This window comes from Gopherus flavomarginatus, chromosome 2 (assembly GCF_025201925.1).
Source record: "Gopherus flavomarginatus isolate rGopFla2 chromosome 2, rGopFla2.mat.asm, whole genome shotgun sequence".
NCBI lineage: Eukaryota > Metazoa > Chordata > Testudines > Testudinidae > Gopherus > Gopherus flavomarginatus.
In genome coordinates, this window is record NC_066618.1 from 49,611,103 (window position 1) to 49,629,064 (window position 17,962).

The window sequence follows — 17,962 nt, forward strand, 5'->3', positions numbered from 1 at the left end:
GAAAGCGAGGGACCATTACATGGACTTATACTGCTCTTCCTAAACTTGTCTATAGATCAGTACGCCACCGTTATTGTCTATGTGCTGACAGTGACTCGTACAGATGAGGTCAAGGAAGCTTTTTATGAAGACCTCAGCAAGGCCATTAAACAGGTGCCATACCAGGAAAAACGTATTGTCCTTGGAGACTTTAATGCTCGTGTGAGAGCTGACTCTGGCACATGGAGCAGGGCACTAAGCCAACACAGCACTGGACAGTCAAACTCTTCTTTCCCGGTGGGCCAAGTTCAATCTCACTATTACCAACATAGTATTCCAACAGGCCAACAACAAGAAGACAACATAGATGGTTTGAGGTGTTGGCCTTATGACGTGCTCTCTTCTGCAGAGACCTCACATGCCACTTCTCAAAAGTGGATAGAGACTCATAGCACAAATCTCTCTGTCTGGGTCTGTCCAGTGTAACGAGTTCTCAGATTTTAATGTCTGCATGTTTGCTTGTTTTGAGATTGGCCTTCACAGTGTCTTTATATCTATCTGAGGATGGGTCAACACTGAGTGAGTTCCTGTGCCGAGTTGGCGGTAGAGCAGCACTTTCCATATATAGGAAATCTCCATGTGGACCACATGTCTACTCTAGCGAAGTTGAGCCCTGATGAGCATGCTCTTAATGCCAGGGATTTAGCACTTCAAAGACTTCAGTGTCGGAGATCCGGTCCTGTCAGTTAATGTAGCAAATAGATCTTAAGCAGTGAAGGTGGAAGCTCTGCAGCTGTTGGATGTGGCATCAGTATAGCATCCATGTCTCATAGCAATAGAGTGAGGTGAGTACAACAGCACAGTAAATTTTTATCTGGGTGCTGAAGCAGACTACAGGCTCGCACCAGAGATATGCTTCATGCCCACCTGTCTTCCAACATCAGATGAACTTATTAGATGCCTTATGTGCCTGGGAGAAGGCATCCTCCTAGGAGCTCTGTTTGTTGGACTTTCACCCAGAGCATGCATGGACAGGCAGACCAGACTACAGGTGCTTCTGCTTCTAGCTCTTGCTGCTAGACCATCTGATTCCAGAGGGTCATCAGATTCGAGGACCAAGAGGCTTATTTCAGTGCTGATGGCTTCCTCCAGCAAGGCTAAGTTGTCTAAGGGTTCCAAGACATCAGGATCTTTGTTAATGATGTCTCCTGATCCTTCAGTTCAAGCTGTCAAGACTTTGGGGCACAGTTGGTAGAAAAGGGCCAATTGCCTGTTAAGGAACCTAAACCCATTTCAGTTCTGAAAGGAAGTGGCTGAAGGAGAAGACTGCAACTGTTAGCAGTGCCAGATCCCATACCTCCGACTTATCGGATCTATCCAATTCTGACATAGCCTCTACAGTTCTGACTTTGAAATCTAAATCAGTTGTGTTCCACTTCAAAGTCCAGAGTTGTGGAGCTGAGTATTTCTCTGGAACTCTCCAGGCCTGTGGCAGTGGTTCTGTCCTCCTCTCCTATTCTAAGACCATCATTGGATCTGAAAAGGATGCTAACAGAGGTGCCTGATGTGCACCTTCCTGCATCTGACCATTCCTATGACCCGACTGATAGGAAGTTAGCAATGGGGAAGACCGTCTTCTTTAATTCTGCAATCTGCTGCAAAGATTCCCCTATGGTATCTCCAGGCAGATATTTCTCACCATTACTCTCTTTTCACCCTATGGTTCTGTTGCTGTCTCCTGTGTGGTCCACGGTAGTTTCAAGATTGGATACTCCTTTAGAGGAAGAACTAAGAAACCTGATTCATCCAAGGTAATGCCTCTTTATCCTTTTGCTCCCTCCTCCTGTGGGTATGTTTCTGGATCCCAGTTACTGGAAAGACTGGCAAAACTGGTTTTCAAGGCCCTGTTGGGTTCCACCACAGAAGTTTTTGGATCATCCTCCTTATTGGAGGAAACACTTCCTTTCAGTTCATAAGGATCTTGTGGTTCAACATCCCTGTATCCAGTTTCTCCGCATCCATTTGCAGTTCAGACAATTGTGCCTGCTAAATGATTTCTGAAAAAGAGGATGAGGAGAGAGATCCCCTTTTTGAGCAGGAACAAATGGATACTGACTTTGATCTTGATTTGTCACCTAATGAGCATGTGAGTGTAGCTTCTGCTTCCTCTCCTGCTGGGGTTGCTTTGTAATTCCATTGTGATGCTTTATGGAATATAGGTGACCATTTATAATATTGTCAATACCAATACTACAAAATTGCAATGAATCTTATACCAGATATGCCATGTAAGGTATCAGTGGAAAGGGTATGATTTGCTAAATATGCTAAGCTTGTTTATATTTATGTATCATTTTTGTATTGTGAGTTATAAATATGTATAAAATATAAATAAATAAAATTTACTTGGGGACAGGCAATCATCAATAGATGGAGGCTGATTACATTGGACTTATGGGTACTAGAAATAGTAGAGAGAGGCTATACTATTCAGTTCAATACCCCATCTCTTTTCAGGGAACCTTCCCCATGAGGTTATTCTACATACAGAAGAACACAAGCTGCTCCAGATAGGAGCTGTCAAGGAGGTACCAAAACTTCTGTGGGGTCAGGTGTTCTATTCAAGATACTTCCTAGTACAGGATCTAAGATGTTTTAGATTTAAGAAAATTGAACAGATACAAAACCAGAACGTCCGAACGTATATTATCTCTGGTCTCTGTAACTCCCTCGCTTACAGTTATGGATTAGTTCTCCACTCCCTATTTAAAGGATACTTATTTTCATATCTCTGTCCGACACAGGTGTAGAAAATATCTGCATTTAATGGTGGAGGGATGCCATTTCCAGTACAAAGTCCTCCCATTTGGGCTGTCCACAGCACCAAGAGTCTTTTCAAAGTGCCTTTCTGTGATAACAGCACATCTAAGAAAACTGGTTTTTTGCATACCTATATTTGGACAATTGGTTGCTAAAAGTTGCGGAACCCAAGGATCTGTTCAGAGCATGTTTACAATCTCCCTCTTTTTGGATCTGGGTCTGTTTCTCAATGTCAAAAAAATGAAATAAACTCAAAAAAATTGTATAGGTTCTATATTGGTCTCAGTAGCATGGAAAGCTTTTCTTCCGGAGAACAGGTTTCTAAAAACTGATCAAGTGGTTTTGCCAATTCAAACTTGCAAATTTTAGAAACTGAACGTCTTCCTGGGTTTCATGGGTTTGATGGCAGCTATCACTTACATAACTCCTCCCTTTGCTTGTCTCAGAGTGAGACTGATGCAGCACTGGATGTCTCGAGTCTAAACACTCAATCAGGATAGTCTTCAAACATTTGTCACCATGCCACAAGATGTTCTAAATTCACTGCAGCAGTGGACAGACAGATCAAATGTTCTCAGAGGTATCCTCTTCAATGCCCCCTCGCCATTGCTCACAATAAGGTCAGGTGCAGCCAATAGTGGATGGGGAGCCCATTTAAGTTGGATTACACTCTGAGGTCACTGGGCTTTTCAAGAAAAGAGCTTGCATGTAAATGTTTGGAATTAAGCCATTCATTTGGCCCTCAGATCTTTACTTCCTCATACAAAAGGGAAGGTTGTTCAGGTAGCAATGGACAATACAACAACTATGTGAACAAACACGGGGGTTCTCATTCTTTCCATGTATGTGCCAAAACTCAGATTATGGAAAAGATGGTTACTCACCTTTGTAACTGTTGTTCTTTGAGATGTGTTGCTCATATCCATTCCAATTAGGGTGTGCACGCGCCGCGTGCACATTAATCGGAAGATTTTTACCCTAGCAACACTCAGTGGGTCGGCTGGGTCGCCCCCTGGAGTGGCGCTGTTATGGCGCCGGATATATACCCCTGCCGACCCAAGGGCCCCTCAGTTCCTTCTTGCAGGCTACTCCAACAGAGGGGAAGGAGGGCGGGTTTGGAATGGATATGAGCAACACATCTCGAAGAACAACAGTTATAAAGGTGAGTAACCGTCTTTTCTTCTTCGACTGCTTGCTCATATCGATTCCAATTAGGTGATTCCCAAGTCTTACCTAGGCGGTGGGGTCGGAGTGAGATGTTGCAGAATGCAAAACTGCTGAGCCAAATGCTGCATCATCTCTGGACTGTTGAACCAAAGCGTAATGTGAGGCAAAGGTGTGAATCGATGACCAGGTAGCTGCCCGACATATTTCCTGGATGGGAACACAAGCCAGGAAGGCGGCAGATGAAGCTTGAGCCCGAGTAGAATGGGCGGTAAGGAGGCTAGCCGGAACGTGAGCCAAATCATAGCATGTACAGATGCAGGACGTTATCCAAGATGAAATTCGTTGGGATGAGACCGGTAGGCCTTTCATCCGGTCTGCCACAGCTATAAAGAGCTGAGGCGACCTTCGGAAGGGTTTTGTTCTCTCGATATAAAAGGCGAGAGCCCTGCGAACGTCTAGGGTGTGCAGCTGTTATTCCCGACGCGATGAGTGTGGCTTCGGGAAAAAGACTGGAAGGAAGATGTCTTGATTGACATGAAAGGCGGACACCACCTTAGGGAGGAAGGAGGGGAATGGTCGCAGCTGTACCTTGTCCTTATGGAACACTGTATACGGGGGGGTCCGCTGTCAGGGCCCAAAGCTTAGATACTCACCTTTGCCAAAGTAAAAGCGACGAGGAAGGCTGTCTTCCAGGAAAGGTACAGCAGTGAGCAGGTGGCTAGTGGTTCGAAAGGAGTACCCATAAACTTGGCTAGCACCAGGGTGAGGTCCCAGGTAGGGGTTGGGCGTGTAACTTGTGAGTACAAATGTTCCAATCCCTTGAGGAACTTTGAAACTATGGGGTGAGAGAAGACTGATCAGCCATCTTCCCCTAGATGGAAGGCGGAGATGGTTGCCAGATGCACCTTTATGGAAGAGACCGCTAGGCCTTGTTCTTTCAGGGACCAGAGGTAGTTCAGGATAGTAGTAACTGACACCTGCCTGAGGACTGAGTTACGTTGAGCGCACTAGCAGGAGAAACACTTCCACTTGGCCAGATCTGTCATCCTAGTGGAAGGTTTCCTACTGCGCAAGAGCAGAGCAACGCAACTCAGACTGGCTCAACCATGCAGCAACCATGCTGTGAGGTGAAGAGACTGCAGGTCCGGATGGTGAAGTCTGCCGAAATCTTGCATTATGAGATCGAGCCAGAGTGGCAGGGGGATCGGGTCTGCCACTGAGAGGTCGAACAACATAGTGTACCAGTGCTGCCTCGGCCACGCTGGAGCAATCAGGATCAGGTGGGCGCTGTCCCTGCGAAGCTTCAGTAGGACTCTGTGGACCAGCGGGAATGGTGGAAAGGCATAGGTTAGGTGCTTCTTCCACGGGATGAGGAAAGCGTCTGATAGGGAGCCTGGGGAGCGTCCCTGGAAGGAGCAGAACACTTGGCATTTCCTGCTCTCTCGGGAGGCAAAGAGGTCTATGTGGGGAAACCCCCCACTTCTGGAAAACAGAATAGATGACATCCGGACGAATCGACCACTCGTGAAACAGGAAGGATCTGCTGAGGCAATCCACCAGAGTGTTCTGGACTCTTGGGAGAAAGGACGCTACCAAATTGATCGAGTGGGCTATGCAAAAGACCCAGAGGTGGAAGGCTTCTTGACAAAGGAGGGAGGAGTGTGCTCCGCCCTGCTTGTTTATGTAAAACATGGCCATTGTGTTGTCCGTGAACACTGATACACAACGGCCTCGGAGATGTTCTTGAAACACCTGGCATGCTAAACGGACCACCCTCAGCTCCCGCACATTGATGTGTAAGGCTAGCTCTTGAGTTGACCAGAGGCCTTGAGAGCAGAGGCCCTTGAGGTGAGCACCCCAACCCAGAGATTATGCATCCGTGGCTATGGCCATCGAGGGTTGTGATGGGTGGAATGGCATCCCTGCACAGACTAGAGTGGGGTTTAGCCACCAGGTTAGGGAGCCCAGAACCTTCTGGGGAATAGTGAGCACTGAGTCCAGGCTGTCCCTGCGTGGCTGGTATACTGAAGCAAGCCAGGTTTGAAAGGGACAGAGGCGTAGCCTGGCGTGTTTGGTCACGAAGATGCAGGAGGCCATGTGACCTACTAGGCTGAGGCAGTTGCACACCGACGTTGTTGGGATGGTTTGAAGTCCTCAACAAATTGAAGCCATTGCTTGAAAACGCGACTGTGGGAGGCAGACTCTGGCCAGATTGGAGTCCAGAACCGCTCTGATAAAGTCTATTCTCTGCGAGGGTGTCAGAGTAGACTTCTCTGTGTTGATCATCAGGCCTAGGTTCCTGAAGAGGTCTTGGACGATGCACAGGTGCCGTGACACTTTTATCTGGGAGGTCCCTCAAATGAGCCAATCGTCAAGGTACGGGTAGACGTGTACCCGACAACACTGGAGGGAGGCGGCGACTACGGTCATGCATTTTATGAACACCTGGGAGGCTGTAGAAAGGCCAAACGGAAGTACGGGGAACTGAAAGTGTTGATGGTTTACCATCTGTGTGGTGGGTAAATTGCGATGTGGAAATATGCGTCCTTCATATTGAGGGCAGCATATCAGTCTCCCGGAACCAGGGATGGGATAATGGTCCCCAGGGTTACCATGCAGAACGTTAACTTTATCATGAATTTGTTGAGTTCTTGCAGGTCTAGGATCAGTCGTAGACCTCCCTTTGCCTTGGGGATTAGGAAGTAGCAAGAATAAAACCCCTTGCCCCTCATGTCTTTTGGTACCTCTTCTATGGCTCCCATGGCTAGGAGCGACTGGACCTCTTGTAAGAAGAATTGCTTGTGAGAGAGGTCCCTGAAGAGGGACGGGGAAGGGAGGGTGGGAAGGTGGGGTTGAAACAAACTGGAGGTGGTATCCCAATTCTACCGTGTGCAGGACCCAGTGATCGGAAGTTAGCTAGGACCAGGCAGGGAGGAAATGGGAGAGGCGGTTGAAAAATGGAGGAAAAGCATCCGGGAAAATAACTGGTGGGCCATCCTCGGGCATCCCATCAAAAGTTCTGCTTGGGCCCCACTGGTGGCTTAGGGGGGGCCTGATTTTGACCCCCTTGAGGGCCAGACTGCCTCCGACGATTCCCTCTACCACACCTTCTGCTAAAGTCCTGATGCGGCCTAGGCGGGGTGTAAGGGCGGCGTGGCTGGGGCCGGAAGGTCCTGCGTTGGGTCACTGGTGTGTGCATACCCAGTGAGCGCATTGTGACAGGATTGTCCTTCAGACTTTGCAATCTGGGGTCAGTCTTGTCTGAGAAAAGGCCCTGGCCTTCGAAGGGCAAGTCCTGAATAGTTTGTTGTAATTCTGGAGAAAGGCCTGATACCTGGAGCCAGGAGATACGCCTCATAGTCACTCCTGATGCCAGAGTTCTGGCTGCGGAGTCCGCTGCATCCAGAGAGGCTTGGGGGGAGGTTCTTGCCACTTTTTTACCCTTCTCAAGTAAGGCCGTAAATTCTTGACGGGACTCCTGGGGAAGAAGCTCTGTAAACTTCCCCAACGACGTCCACGTGTTAGTTATACCTACTCAGGAGGGCTTGTTGATTTGCCACCCTAAGTTGAAGGCCCCCGGCCGAGTATATTTTGCGGCCTAGGAGGTCCATGCGCCTAGCCTCCTTCGATTTAGAAGCAGCGGCTTGCTGGCCATGACGCTCCCTTTCGTTCACCGATTGCACTACTAGAGAGCCAGGAAGTGGGTAAGTGTAGAGATATTTATACCCCTTTGAGGAGACCATGTATTTTCTCTCTGCTCCCCTGGCTGTGGGGGGAATTGAGGCTGGGGATTGCCAAATGGTGTCCGCATTTGTCTGTATGGTGCAGATAAATGGGAGAGCCACTCTAGTAGGTGCGTCAGCCGAAAGGATGTCCCCTACAGGGTCCTCTATTTCAGGGATCTCCTCCACCTGTAAGTTCATATTTTGAGCCACTCGTCTCAAGAGGTCTTGATGGGCCCTTAGATCAATTGGCGGAGGGCCTGAGGAGGATGTTCCCGGCCCTCCTTGTCTGGCGAGAAGGAAGAGGAGAGGCCAGGGACCAGAGGGTCCTGCGGGAGCTCCTGTTCTTGAGGAGCGTCATTTGCGTCAGGTGGGACTTGGGTATCTGCAGGTGATATCGGAGCCTCATCCGTGCCCGGGGGGGGCGGGGACGGCTTACTGTCGCCTTTGGCACCCGGTGTTCTGACGAGGCCGATTGTGGAACCACTGAAGGAGCACCTTGTGCTTGGTGGTATGCCCACGGTGTCCAGAAGGACCAGTGATGGAGTCCTTGCTTGTGGCTCTGGCTCTCAGGAAATATATGGCTGGGGACATCTGAGTCGTGCTCCTGTGGATAGGAAGCACTACCAGCCTGTGATGACACCGATGTGTGTCTTGACAGCCATGGCAGTGCTGACAGACCCTGAGAGGGAGCCACGGTTCTGGTTGTTCTTTCCCGGGGTGGTACCAGAGAGTGGTACCAGGAGCTATAACGGTACTGCGAGCAAGACCGGGACCTGCGACCGTAGCGGTGCCGGGAGGTCGACCGGGATTTCCAGTCCCTTCGTCTGGCGCAACTGCGAGATGTACAGTGCTGAGAGTGGTGCCATGAGTCGGATCGGTACCGGGAGTATCCGGCTGGTGACCAAGAGGCTGAACGGTACCGCGATGGAGAGCGGTGCCGGGACTGCGAGCGGCGCTAGGAGCGGGATCAGCGTGATTGAGAGCGTCGCTGAGACTGTGATCTTGAACAACGTCTCTCTGTTGGTCCGACAGAGGGTGGCCTTACCAGGGTCAGTTTCTCGATGGATTAGATGACCCCCACCGGCGGTGCCGGGGGTTGAGGCCATGCAGACTCTGTCATAGCTATGAGCTCCCTTGCCGTGGAGAAGGTCTCTGGTGTAGAAGGGAGAGCGAGCTCAACCACAGCATGAGCCGGGGAGCTGTCAGGCACCAGATTCAACGGCCCTTGTGGGACCGGAATCAACGGTGCTGCGCTCGGCAGTGCCACAGTTGGCAGTGCCGCGGCAGATGACGGTGCCGGGCGATCCGTCTTCGATGAGCGCTGCTTCTGTTGAGCTGAAGCAGCTGGAGCTGTATGTTGCTTCCTGGGTCCCGGGGACAGGAAGCGGTGCCGAACAGATGTCGGTGCCGGGGCTCCTTCTCGGTACTGGAGCAGTCTGGGACCGAAGGGGCGCTCCTTACAGATGAAGCCTGTTGAGCGCTCGGTACCGACGGTGCAGGACTAAGTGCCGACTCCATGAGGAGCTGTTTCAATCGAAAGTCCCGCTCCTCCTCCATCCTCGGTTTAAATGATTTGCAGATGCGGCACTTATCGGGAAGGTAGGATTCCCCTAGGCACTTGAGGCAGGAGTCGTGGGGGTCCCCTATTGGCATCAGCTTTTGGCACGCCAAGCACGGTTTGAATCCCAGTGACTTCAGCATGAGCCCACACCGGGGTGGAGGAAAGGGGCTAATCCCCGATTCCCCCCTTAAACTATATACACTCACTATATATACACAACAACTAATACTAACTATAACAACTCGAACTATAAACACAATTAGCAGCAAAGAATTACGAGTAAGCTAGGGACGTGGAGATCAGCAAAGCCATGCTCCACAGTTCCAACGACCATCACAGGCGGTAAGAAGGAACGGAGGGGCCTTTGGGTCAGCAGGGGTATATATCCAGCACCATAACGGCACCACTCCAGGGGGCAACCCAGCTGACCCACCGAGTGTTGCTAGGGTAAAAATTTTCTGACGAACGTGCACACGCGCACCCTAATTGGAATCGATATGAGCAATCACTCGAAGAACTGGTGCATTCTTCATGACATCTGTCCAGGGGCCCAGCATTTGGCAGGGGGGTGCCATCTAGAGCTCACCAGTTTGAATTCTCAGGTCTTGTTACAACTTTCTCACAAAGTGGCAGATGCCACTAATACACTGGGTTTTGGACATGTCGCACCCGCTCAGCAGTCTATTTACAATTTGTACTTATAGACTAAAGAAATATAGATGCTCAGAATCAAAAGGCTGTCTGATGATGATAGTTTTAAAGCATGTATAGTTTTGTACCTCAAGTTCAAAGTGTCTTATTAAAGTTGAAACGCTAGCCTTAACTTGTGTAACAGGAAAACAAAAATACAGATCCTGGAAAAACAAAGCATAAATATGAGTAAAAAGCAGAGTATCAGCCCCAGCGTCATGATCTTGCCAATTCAATGGGGATCCACTATGTTGACCCCTTTGCCAGATGATGTCAGGAGTTTTGAAGGTTTGTGTCAACCATATTTGAACGAAAATGATAGAAATGTCATAGGAGACTAGAAAGATATTCTGGTAAATATATATTTATATGCACGGAGACATAAATTTAGATCATTTTAACAAACCCACAGATTTTTAAAAGTACCTTGTTGCATGGATGAATGCCTCTAAGTCATTACATTTTACCAGATAAAGCAAATTAATATTAGAGAGAAATACCAATTACCAGAAATATTATTTGAGAGACTGAGTTGTATTGTGTATTGGTATTCTGTCAATTTTAAGATTTTTTTTAAAAATTATTTTTAAAAGACAGCACACTGAAAATATAAAACAGCCATTTATGCCTTAAACTACAGTTGCATTAGTAAATACATCACCAAAATGATTAATTTTGGGGTTAAAAAACATACATACTGTGGCAAATTGCCAGTACTGTTATGCTGGGTCTCGCGCTCTCTCTTCTTTGGGGAAGGTTCAGGGCACCATTGCTTGCCTCTGAATCAGTATTTTAATTACCCCACTATTGTCCTTGAGGAGGGGAGTGGAGAGGGAGGGACCTGGGCCAGCCCTCTTCTCCAGGTCCCAACTCAGGGGCCCTGAGGTTTGTGGTGAACCACAAACTAGCGGTTCCTTCCCCTGGGCTACTTCCCTCTCCTGCCCTTCAGCTTGTGAAGGGGCTTCCTGCCCTCCTTCTACATAAGCCAGGTGTCCCTTACCTAGGGTTTTTTTGGATTTCTCAGTCCACCGCAGCACTCCTCCAAACTTTCCTTTTGGTCTCTCTTCAAAACTGTTCTCTGCTCCAACTCCTTCAAAACTGTTCTCTGCTCCAGCCAAACCTTCCTACTCCAACTACCACACTGTCTGACTGAAGCAGGGGTTTTTATCACATGACTGACTCCTGGTGCTCTAATTGGCTTCAGGTGCTCTAGTTAATCTATAGCAAACCTTCCTCCCCTTGCAGGGAATAAGGCTCCCTGCTAACACTCTCCTGCTGCCCTCTGGCCATGCTGTATCACAATACATACAAGAGAAAAATACTTAAATTTTGGCACCACGTGAACTAAATATGGTTTGTTTAAAAAAATGGATTTCTGCGTGCTGTGGTCTATGTTCTTCTAAAATGCATGGATTAGTGGATGGCCAGATTGTTGAATACTTTATCATGCAAAGCCTGTGTACTGATAAAGTATTGAAGAGTAGTGGAAACCAATTTTTCAACATTTTTAGCCCCTGTAAAACAGATATGTAGGTTTTTATAATTGTGCTTTTCACTAGAATATCTAAGTGTCTAATAAAAATGCTACTTTAGATTTAATAAAGCCTCAATATATCCCACAAACTTCAGTCTTGCTCCAGTATGAAAGTGAGAAGGAATAACTCATCACATGTAGGAGGTGCTTTAGAAATGTCAGAAAAGATTATATTTCAGATTCGCAAAGATGTGATGCTGGTAAGGCAAGTGTGCCATCCTACCAACAAAATGTCAGCACATGTTCCCCAAATGGTAATGCTAAGGACTTTCTGGAGTTAGCAGAGATCCAATGATTTTTTTTAGCTAATTTTTCCACTATTTCCTAGATGAATTCTTTCTAAAACAAATATTAAAAAAAAATTCTATAGAAATGACTCTAAAAATATTGGAATCTGGCCATTACTTTGAAATAACTCACTTTTTCTTTAGAATTCTTAGTTGATCATAAAGACAGTGAGAAGAAAGTTTGATATTTATTATGTTTATTTTAAAGATAGTTTTCTTAATGTAACAAATATAAAAAGTTATCAGTGTTTTACAAATTGTCAAAAATGTCCAAAGTACAAAAAAGATACAATACACTAGTTAAATGGAAATGATTGTACAATCTGGCACTGAAGTACTTAATATTGTGGGCATGCACACTGTACACCAGAAAAGCGCATGCATTATTTGCACAAATAAGGAAATAAGACATGATTACTGCGTTATCTGATTACAAATTCATTGCTTCTGTCAATTTCCTTTCTTCAGGGATACCATTTACCTGTAAATAAATAAGAATGTATACAATCCATTAATGGTTACAGCTCCTCTTAGAATACAGAGCTTTATTGTCGCCATTGTAAATAGAAATTATATATCCTTTCCCTAAGCCTCAAGAACTCAAAGTATGCGTTAGAACTGTCAGCAACTCAAGCCCACGGCCACTCAACTGTCCACGTTTGATGTAAAGTATGACAACTTCAGACTTTTTTTTTCAGATTCTTCCAAACCTTAATCCAAATCCAAACATGTCTCTCTGTTTAGAATTCCGGTATTTAGACAGGCCTCTCTAAACGTTTAGCTCATTTGGACTAAGCAAGTATGGTACATGTGAATAACAACTCTTTTTTGATGTAAGGATGATCACACTATCTGAAATCCACGGAGAGTAATTTAATCCACTCACTTTGAAGATACATTCCATTTCCTAGACCAAAGAATTTGAGTAGAGGGGTAGGGAAGAATCAATGTGACTGTGACTCTACCTCTGGACTGGAAGGGACCTCAAGACGTCATCTAGTCCCCTGCCCTCATGGCAGGACTAAGTATTATCTTGACCATCCCTGACAGGAAATCTTTCCTAATGTCTAATCTAAACCTCCCTTGCTGCAATTTAAGTCCATTGCTTTTTGTCCTATCCTCAGAGATTAAGAACAACAATTTTTCTCCCTCCTCCTTCTCTTTTCCAGACTAAACAAACCCAATTTTTTCAATCATCCCTCAGAGGTCATGCTTTCTAGATCTTTAATCATTTTTGTTGCTCTTCTCTGGACTTTCTCCAATTTGTCCACATCTTTCCTGAAATGTGGTGCCCAGAACTGGACACAATACTCCAGCTGAGGCCTAATTAGCGCAGAGTAGAGGGGAAGAATTACACCCTACCCCAATATAATGCAGTCCTCGGGAGCCAAAAAATCTTACCACATTATAGGTGAAACCATGTTATATCTGGTAGGAAAGGCTCCTTGTCCCCTGACTGATCCCCAAGACCCTCTGCCCCTTATCCAACCCCTCGGGCCCAGACCAGCACCCTTAACATGCCACTCAGAGCAGCGTGTCAGAGCCGTCCCTAGAGGGGTGCGGGCCAGGGACAAATCAGTCTCCCCGCTAGTCTCCTCACCATCTGCCCAGCGCTCCCACCCACCTGGCCGCTGCTCGCCTCCTCACCCCACCTGCCCACCGCTCACTTCCCCGCTAGTCTCCTCACCATCTGACCGGCGCGTCTCCCCACATCCGCCCAACCGCCACTCTCCTGCTTGTCATCTTCCTGCCCAGCTGCCTCCTCACCCCCCTCCTGCCAGCCGCTCACCTCCTCATCCCGCTTGCCCACCTGCCTCCCACCCGCCTCTCACCTTTAACATGCTGCTCAGAGCAGTGTGTCGGAGCCTGAAGCGCTGATTCGCCAAAGCGCTCACCCCCATCCTCCCAGAGCGCTGCTTTACCACATTATATCCAAATTTGTATTATATCGAGTCACGTTATATCGGAGTAGAGGTGTATTTCTGATGCCTTGCTTACTACTCCGCTAATACATCCCAGGATGATTGCTTTTTTGGCAACAGTGTTACATGGTTGACTCATATTAAGCTTGCGGCCACTATGACCCCCAGATTCCTTTCCACAGTACTCCTTCTTAGGCAGTCATTTCCCATTTTGTATGTGTGCAACTGATTGTTCCTTCCTAACTGGAGTACTTTGCATTTGTACTTATTGAATTTCATCCTATTTACTTCAGACCATTTCTCCAGTTTGTCTAGATCATTTTGAATTATAATCCTATCCTCCAAAGCACTTGCAACCCCTCCCAGCTTGGTATCGTCTGCAAACTTTATAAGTGTACTCTCTATGCCATTATCTAAATCATTGATGAAGATATTGAACAGAACTGGACCCAGAACTGATCTCTGTGGGACTCCACTTGTTATGCCCTTCCAGCATGACTTTGAACCACTGTAACTACTCTCTGGGAATGGTTTTCCACCCAGTTCTCTATTCCAAAGAACTAACAGAGACCTGGCTGGAGGAAAGTGTGCAACTCAAATTGGAAAATACTGCATAGCTTTATGTTTAAGACAATTTCTCCATTACAAGAATATCCTTCAATTTTGTTAAACCAACAGCTCAAGGTAGGTAATGTGGATTTTGCCATCCTGCTAAGGAACAAAAGTGAATAGCTATCAAAAGAAACCTAACAGGGGATGTACCTTTTCATCTGGTAATTTATTTGCAATTCCCAGCAGTGCAATACATATATTAGATGAGTGTTTTTACTTAATATGTTTTGGTTTTATTAGGGCTGTCAAATAATAGCAGTTAACACACAATTAACTCAGAAAATTAATCACAATTAAAAAATTTAAACTTCATTAATCACCCTTTTAATTGCACTGTTAAACAATAGAGTACCAATTGAAATTATTAAATATTTTGGATTTTTTCTACAGATACAAATATATTGATTTCAATTACAGCACAGAATACAAAGTGTACACTGCTCACCTAATTTTTATTACAAATATTTGCCCTGTAAAAATAAGTAGTATTTTTCAATTCACCACATGCAAGTATTGTAGTGCAATCTCTTTATCATGAAAGTGCAACTTACAAATGTAGATTTTTTTGTTACATAACTGCACTCAAAAACAAAACAATGTAAAACTTCAGTGCTTACAAGTCCACTCAGTCCTACTTCTTGTTCAGCCAATCGCTAAGACAAATAAGTTTCTTTACATTTATGAGAGATAATGCTGCCTGCTTCTTGTTTACAATGTCACCTGAAAGTGAGAATAGGCATTCGTATGGCACTTTTGTAGCTGGCATTGCAAGGTATTTACATGCCAGATATGCTAAATTTTCATATCCCCCTTCATGCTCTGGCCACCATTCTGGAGGGCATGCTTCCCTGCTCATGATTCTCATTAAAAAAAATTTTTAGTGTTAATTAAATTTGTGACCAAACTTCCTGGGGGAGAACTGTATGTCTCCTGCTCTGTGTTTTACCCGCATTCTGCCATATATTTCATGTTATAGCAGTTAAGATGAAGACCCAGCATGTTGTTCATTTTAAGAACACTTTCACTGCAGATTTGACAAAATGCAAAGAATGTGAGATTTCTAGAATAGCTAGCTAGAGCACTGGATCCAGGGTTTAAGAATCTGAAGTGCTTCCCACAATCTGAGAGGGACGAGGTATAGAGCATGCTTTCAGAAGTCAAAGAGCAATAGTCTAATGCAGAAATTACAGAACCCGAACCACCAAAAAACAAAATCAACCTTCTGCTGGTGGCATCTGACTCAGATGATGTAAAGGGACATAAGTCAGTCTGCATTGCTTTGGATCGTTATTGAGCAAACCATCATCAGCATGGATGCATGTCCTCTGGAATGGTGGTTGAAGCATGAAAGGACATGTGAATCTCTAGCGCATCTGGTGCATAAACATCTTGTAATGCCGGCTACAACAGTGCCATGAGAATGTCTGTTCTCACTTTCAGGTGATATTGTAAACAAGAACTGGGCAGCATTGTCTCCTGCACATATAAACAAACTTGTCTGAGCAATTGGCTGAACAAGAAGTAGGACTGAGTGGACTTGTAGGCTCTAAAGTTCGACATTATTTGTATTTTTGAATGCAGTTATTTTTTGTGCATAATTCTACATTTGTAAGTTCAACTTTCATGATAAAGAAATTGCATTACAGTAATTGTATTAAGTGATTTTTAAAATTTTTACAGTTCAAGTATTTATAATAAAAAATAAAGTGAGCACTGTACACTTTGTATTCTGTGTTGAAATTGAAATCAATATATTTTAAAATGTAGAAAACATCAAAAAATATTTAAATGGTATTCTATTATTGTTTAACAGTGCGCTTGATCACAATTTTTTTAATCGCTTCACAGCCCTAGTTTTCTCTCAATTTTTTTTTATCTTGGCACAATCACACCCTCTGTTGAAAGTACATCATCAGTGTCAGCAAATATTAGTCTAGTTGTCATACTTCTAGAAGTCCTCATGAGCTATCACATACAATGGAAAAAATTTTTAGTGGGTATTCAAATAGTTGGTGAAAAAGGACAGTTCTTCCAGTGATTGCTCAGGTGTATTCTACAGTAGGTGTGCATGCTCCCCACGTGCACCAATGCCGCAAGTTTTTCCCTTAGCAGTACCCCTAGTGGGGGAGCACCACTGCGACCCCTAGAATGGTGCCTTTATATCATGCTATAAGGAGAACTGCGCACTTCCCCCACCCTCAGTTCCTTCTTGCCGCCAGTAAAGGTAGTCGGAACTTTGTGCTCCAGATCTGCTGTAGCGCTTCTAGCCTTAGTAGTACAACTCTTCTTGTAGATTGTTATTCTAGTTAGTTGCCTGGCTTGGGGCATGCCCTGTGGCCCGGGCTTCAAGTTGTGTGACTCCTGTTGCAGTTCTATGCCCAGGAGCGACCCACACTCTCAGCGTCTTCACTGTCTGGGTGAGACTAACGTGAGTGAGCGTTGTAAAATTTGCAGATTGTTCAAACTTCGAATGAAGCGTGAGAGATATACGACTCCGGGCCCTGCTAATGGAGTCGACATTGGCCCCGGCACGCTGACTCGACTCAGCGCCGGGCACCACATCATTGGTGCTGAGCAAGGCTCCATCCACCAGTTAGCACCGCTCCCCTGCCAAGAAGGGAAGACTCAGTGGTGCCGAGAGAAGGACAGGGGTGAGGCTGGACCCGTGCTGGGCAGCCCACGATCCCCCTCGCAAACCAGACCTGTGATTCGCGTTGAGCGGAGTAGTCTGGTCCCGTCTGCACGTGCCTCTCCTGCAGTTAGAATGCCGTCAACGCTGGAGGCAGCACAGGCAGTGTGTGACATCCTCACCCCTCCGGTGCTTGGAGCACTGCCAGAGACTGATCCCCTATCCTGAGGCAAGCCACCGCTGGGAGCTCACCAACCCTCCCTGGTCTGACATAGCCCTGCTCCGAGGATGAGGTACCTATCCGTTCCGAGGGGCTAACCTGGAGCCCGCACCAAACTTCCACTCCATTGGCCAATTCGCCTGAGAGGGAGTCTCGAGGGTCCTCCGCTACCCACAGAGGTTGCAGGCACCGAGACAAGAGACATCGATGCTCCTCTTCCCACCAAAGCTATAGGAGCAGGTCCCGATGCCATCGGCACCAACGCTCAGACTCGAGTGTTCGCTCCGATAGACATCATGCTCGGAAGGCTCTTCAACCATCATCAGCACCCAGGCATTGTAGTCATGGTCACCGGGGGGAATCTAGAAGCGGCACCTCCAGCGGGTACACTTTTGTTGTTGAGGTCAAAATCTCAAGGTCGGCATTGACACAGCCGTGGATGCTCCCGATGCTCATATGGCACCATGCATTCCTCAGCGACTTCGGCTTCGGCACCCAGCCGCCTATCCCCGGGCTGCGACGCCCCTCACGATCAAGTGGCTCCACTCAGTCCCCAAGCAGGTCAGTGCTAAAGTGTGCCTTGGCAAGGGCAGTGGTGTTGGTGGGCACCATGGCCCCAAGTACCTGCACCGGCGAGACCCCATTCAGTGGCTGGAGCATCACAGGTACACTCTACGTCCCTGCCTCGGCACCGGGAAAAGTCAACTGGTACTGAACCCCCAGCAGCACCGCATCCAGACTCGGACCTGGGGGTTGAACCACTGGTACCGCCTGACATCCTGGGGGCAGAGCCAGTCCCATCACTGGCACTGGAGG

General features: G+C 46.7%; 2 protein-coding genes across 16 annotated transcripts in view; one reads left to right on the forward strand and one right to left on the reverse strand.

The window, feature by feature from the left end:
- CASD1 (CAS1 domain containing 1) overlaps nt 1-17,962 on the forward strand; it is a 509,685-nt gene that overhangs the window by 60,089 nt on the left and 431,634 nt on the right. For 2 of the 5 annotated variants that reach the window (XR_007772766.1, XR_007772765.1), the window contains exons 18-19: nt 1,736-1,790; nt 2,497-2,567. Coding sequence is in view for 3 of the 5 variants with exons in the window: in XM_050941707.1 (XP_050797664.1) it covers nt 1,736-1,759 (24 nt within the window). In the remaining 2 variants the exon portion in view is untranslated. Of the gene's footprint in view, nt 1-1,735; nt 2,393-2,496; nt 8,532-17,962 lie in introns of those variants that run through there. The other 3 variants (XM_050941707.1, XM_050941706.1, XM_050941705.1) reach the window with 3 other exon arrangements.
- Nucleotides 11,950-17,962, reverse strand: part of SGCE (sarcoglycan epsilon) — a 71,169-nt gene continuing 65,156 nt past the window's right edge. For 9 of the 11 annotated variants that reach the window (XM_050941726.1, XM_050941727.1, XM_050941725.1 and 6 more), the window contains one exon: nt 11,950-12,244. In XM_050941726.1, the coding sequence (XP_050797683.1) occupies nt 12,228-12,244 (17 nt within the window). In that variant the 3' untranslated portion in view covers nt 11,950-12,227. The remainder of the gene's footprint in view (nt 12,245-17,962) is intronic. The other 2 variants (XR_007772767.1, XR_007772768.1) reach the window with 1 other exon arrangement.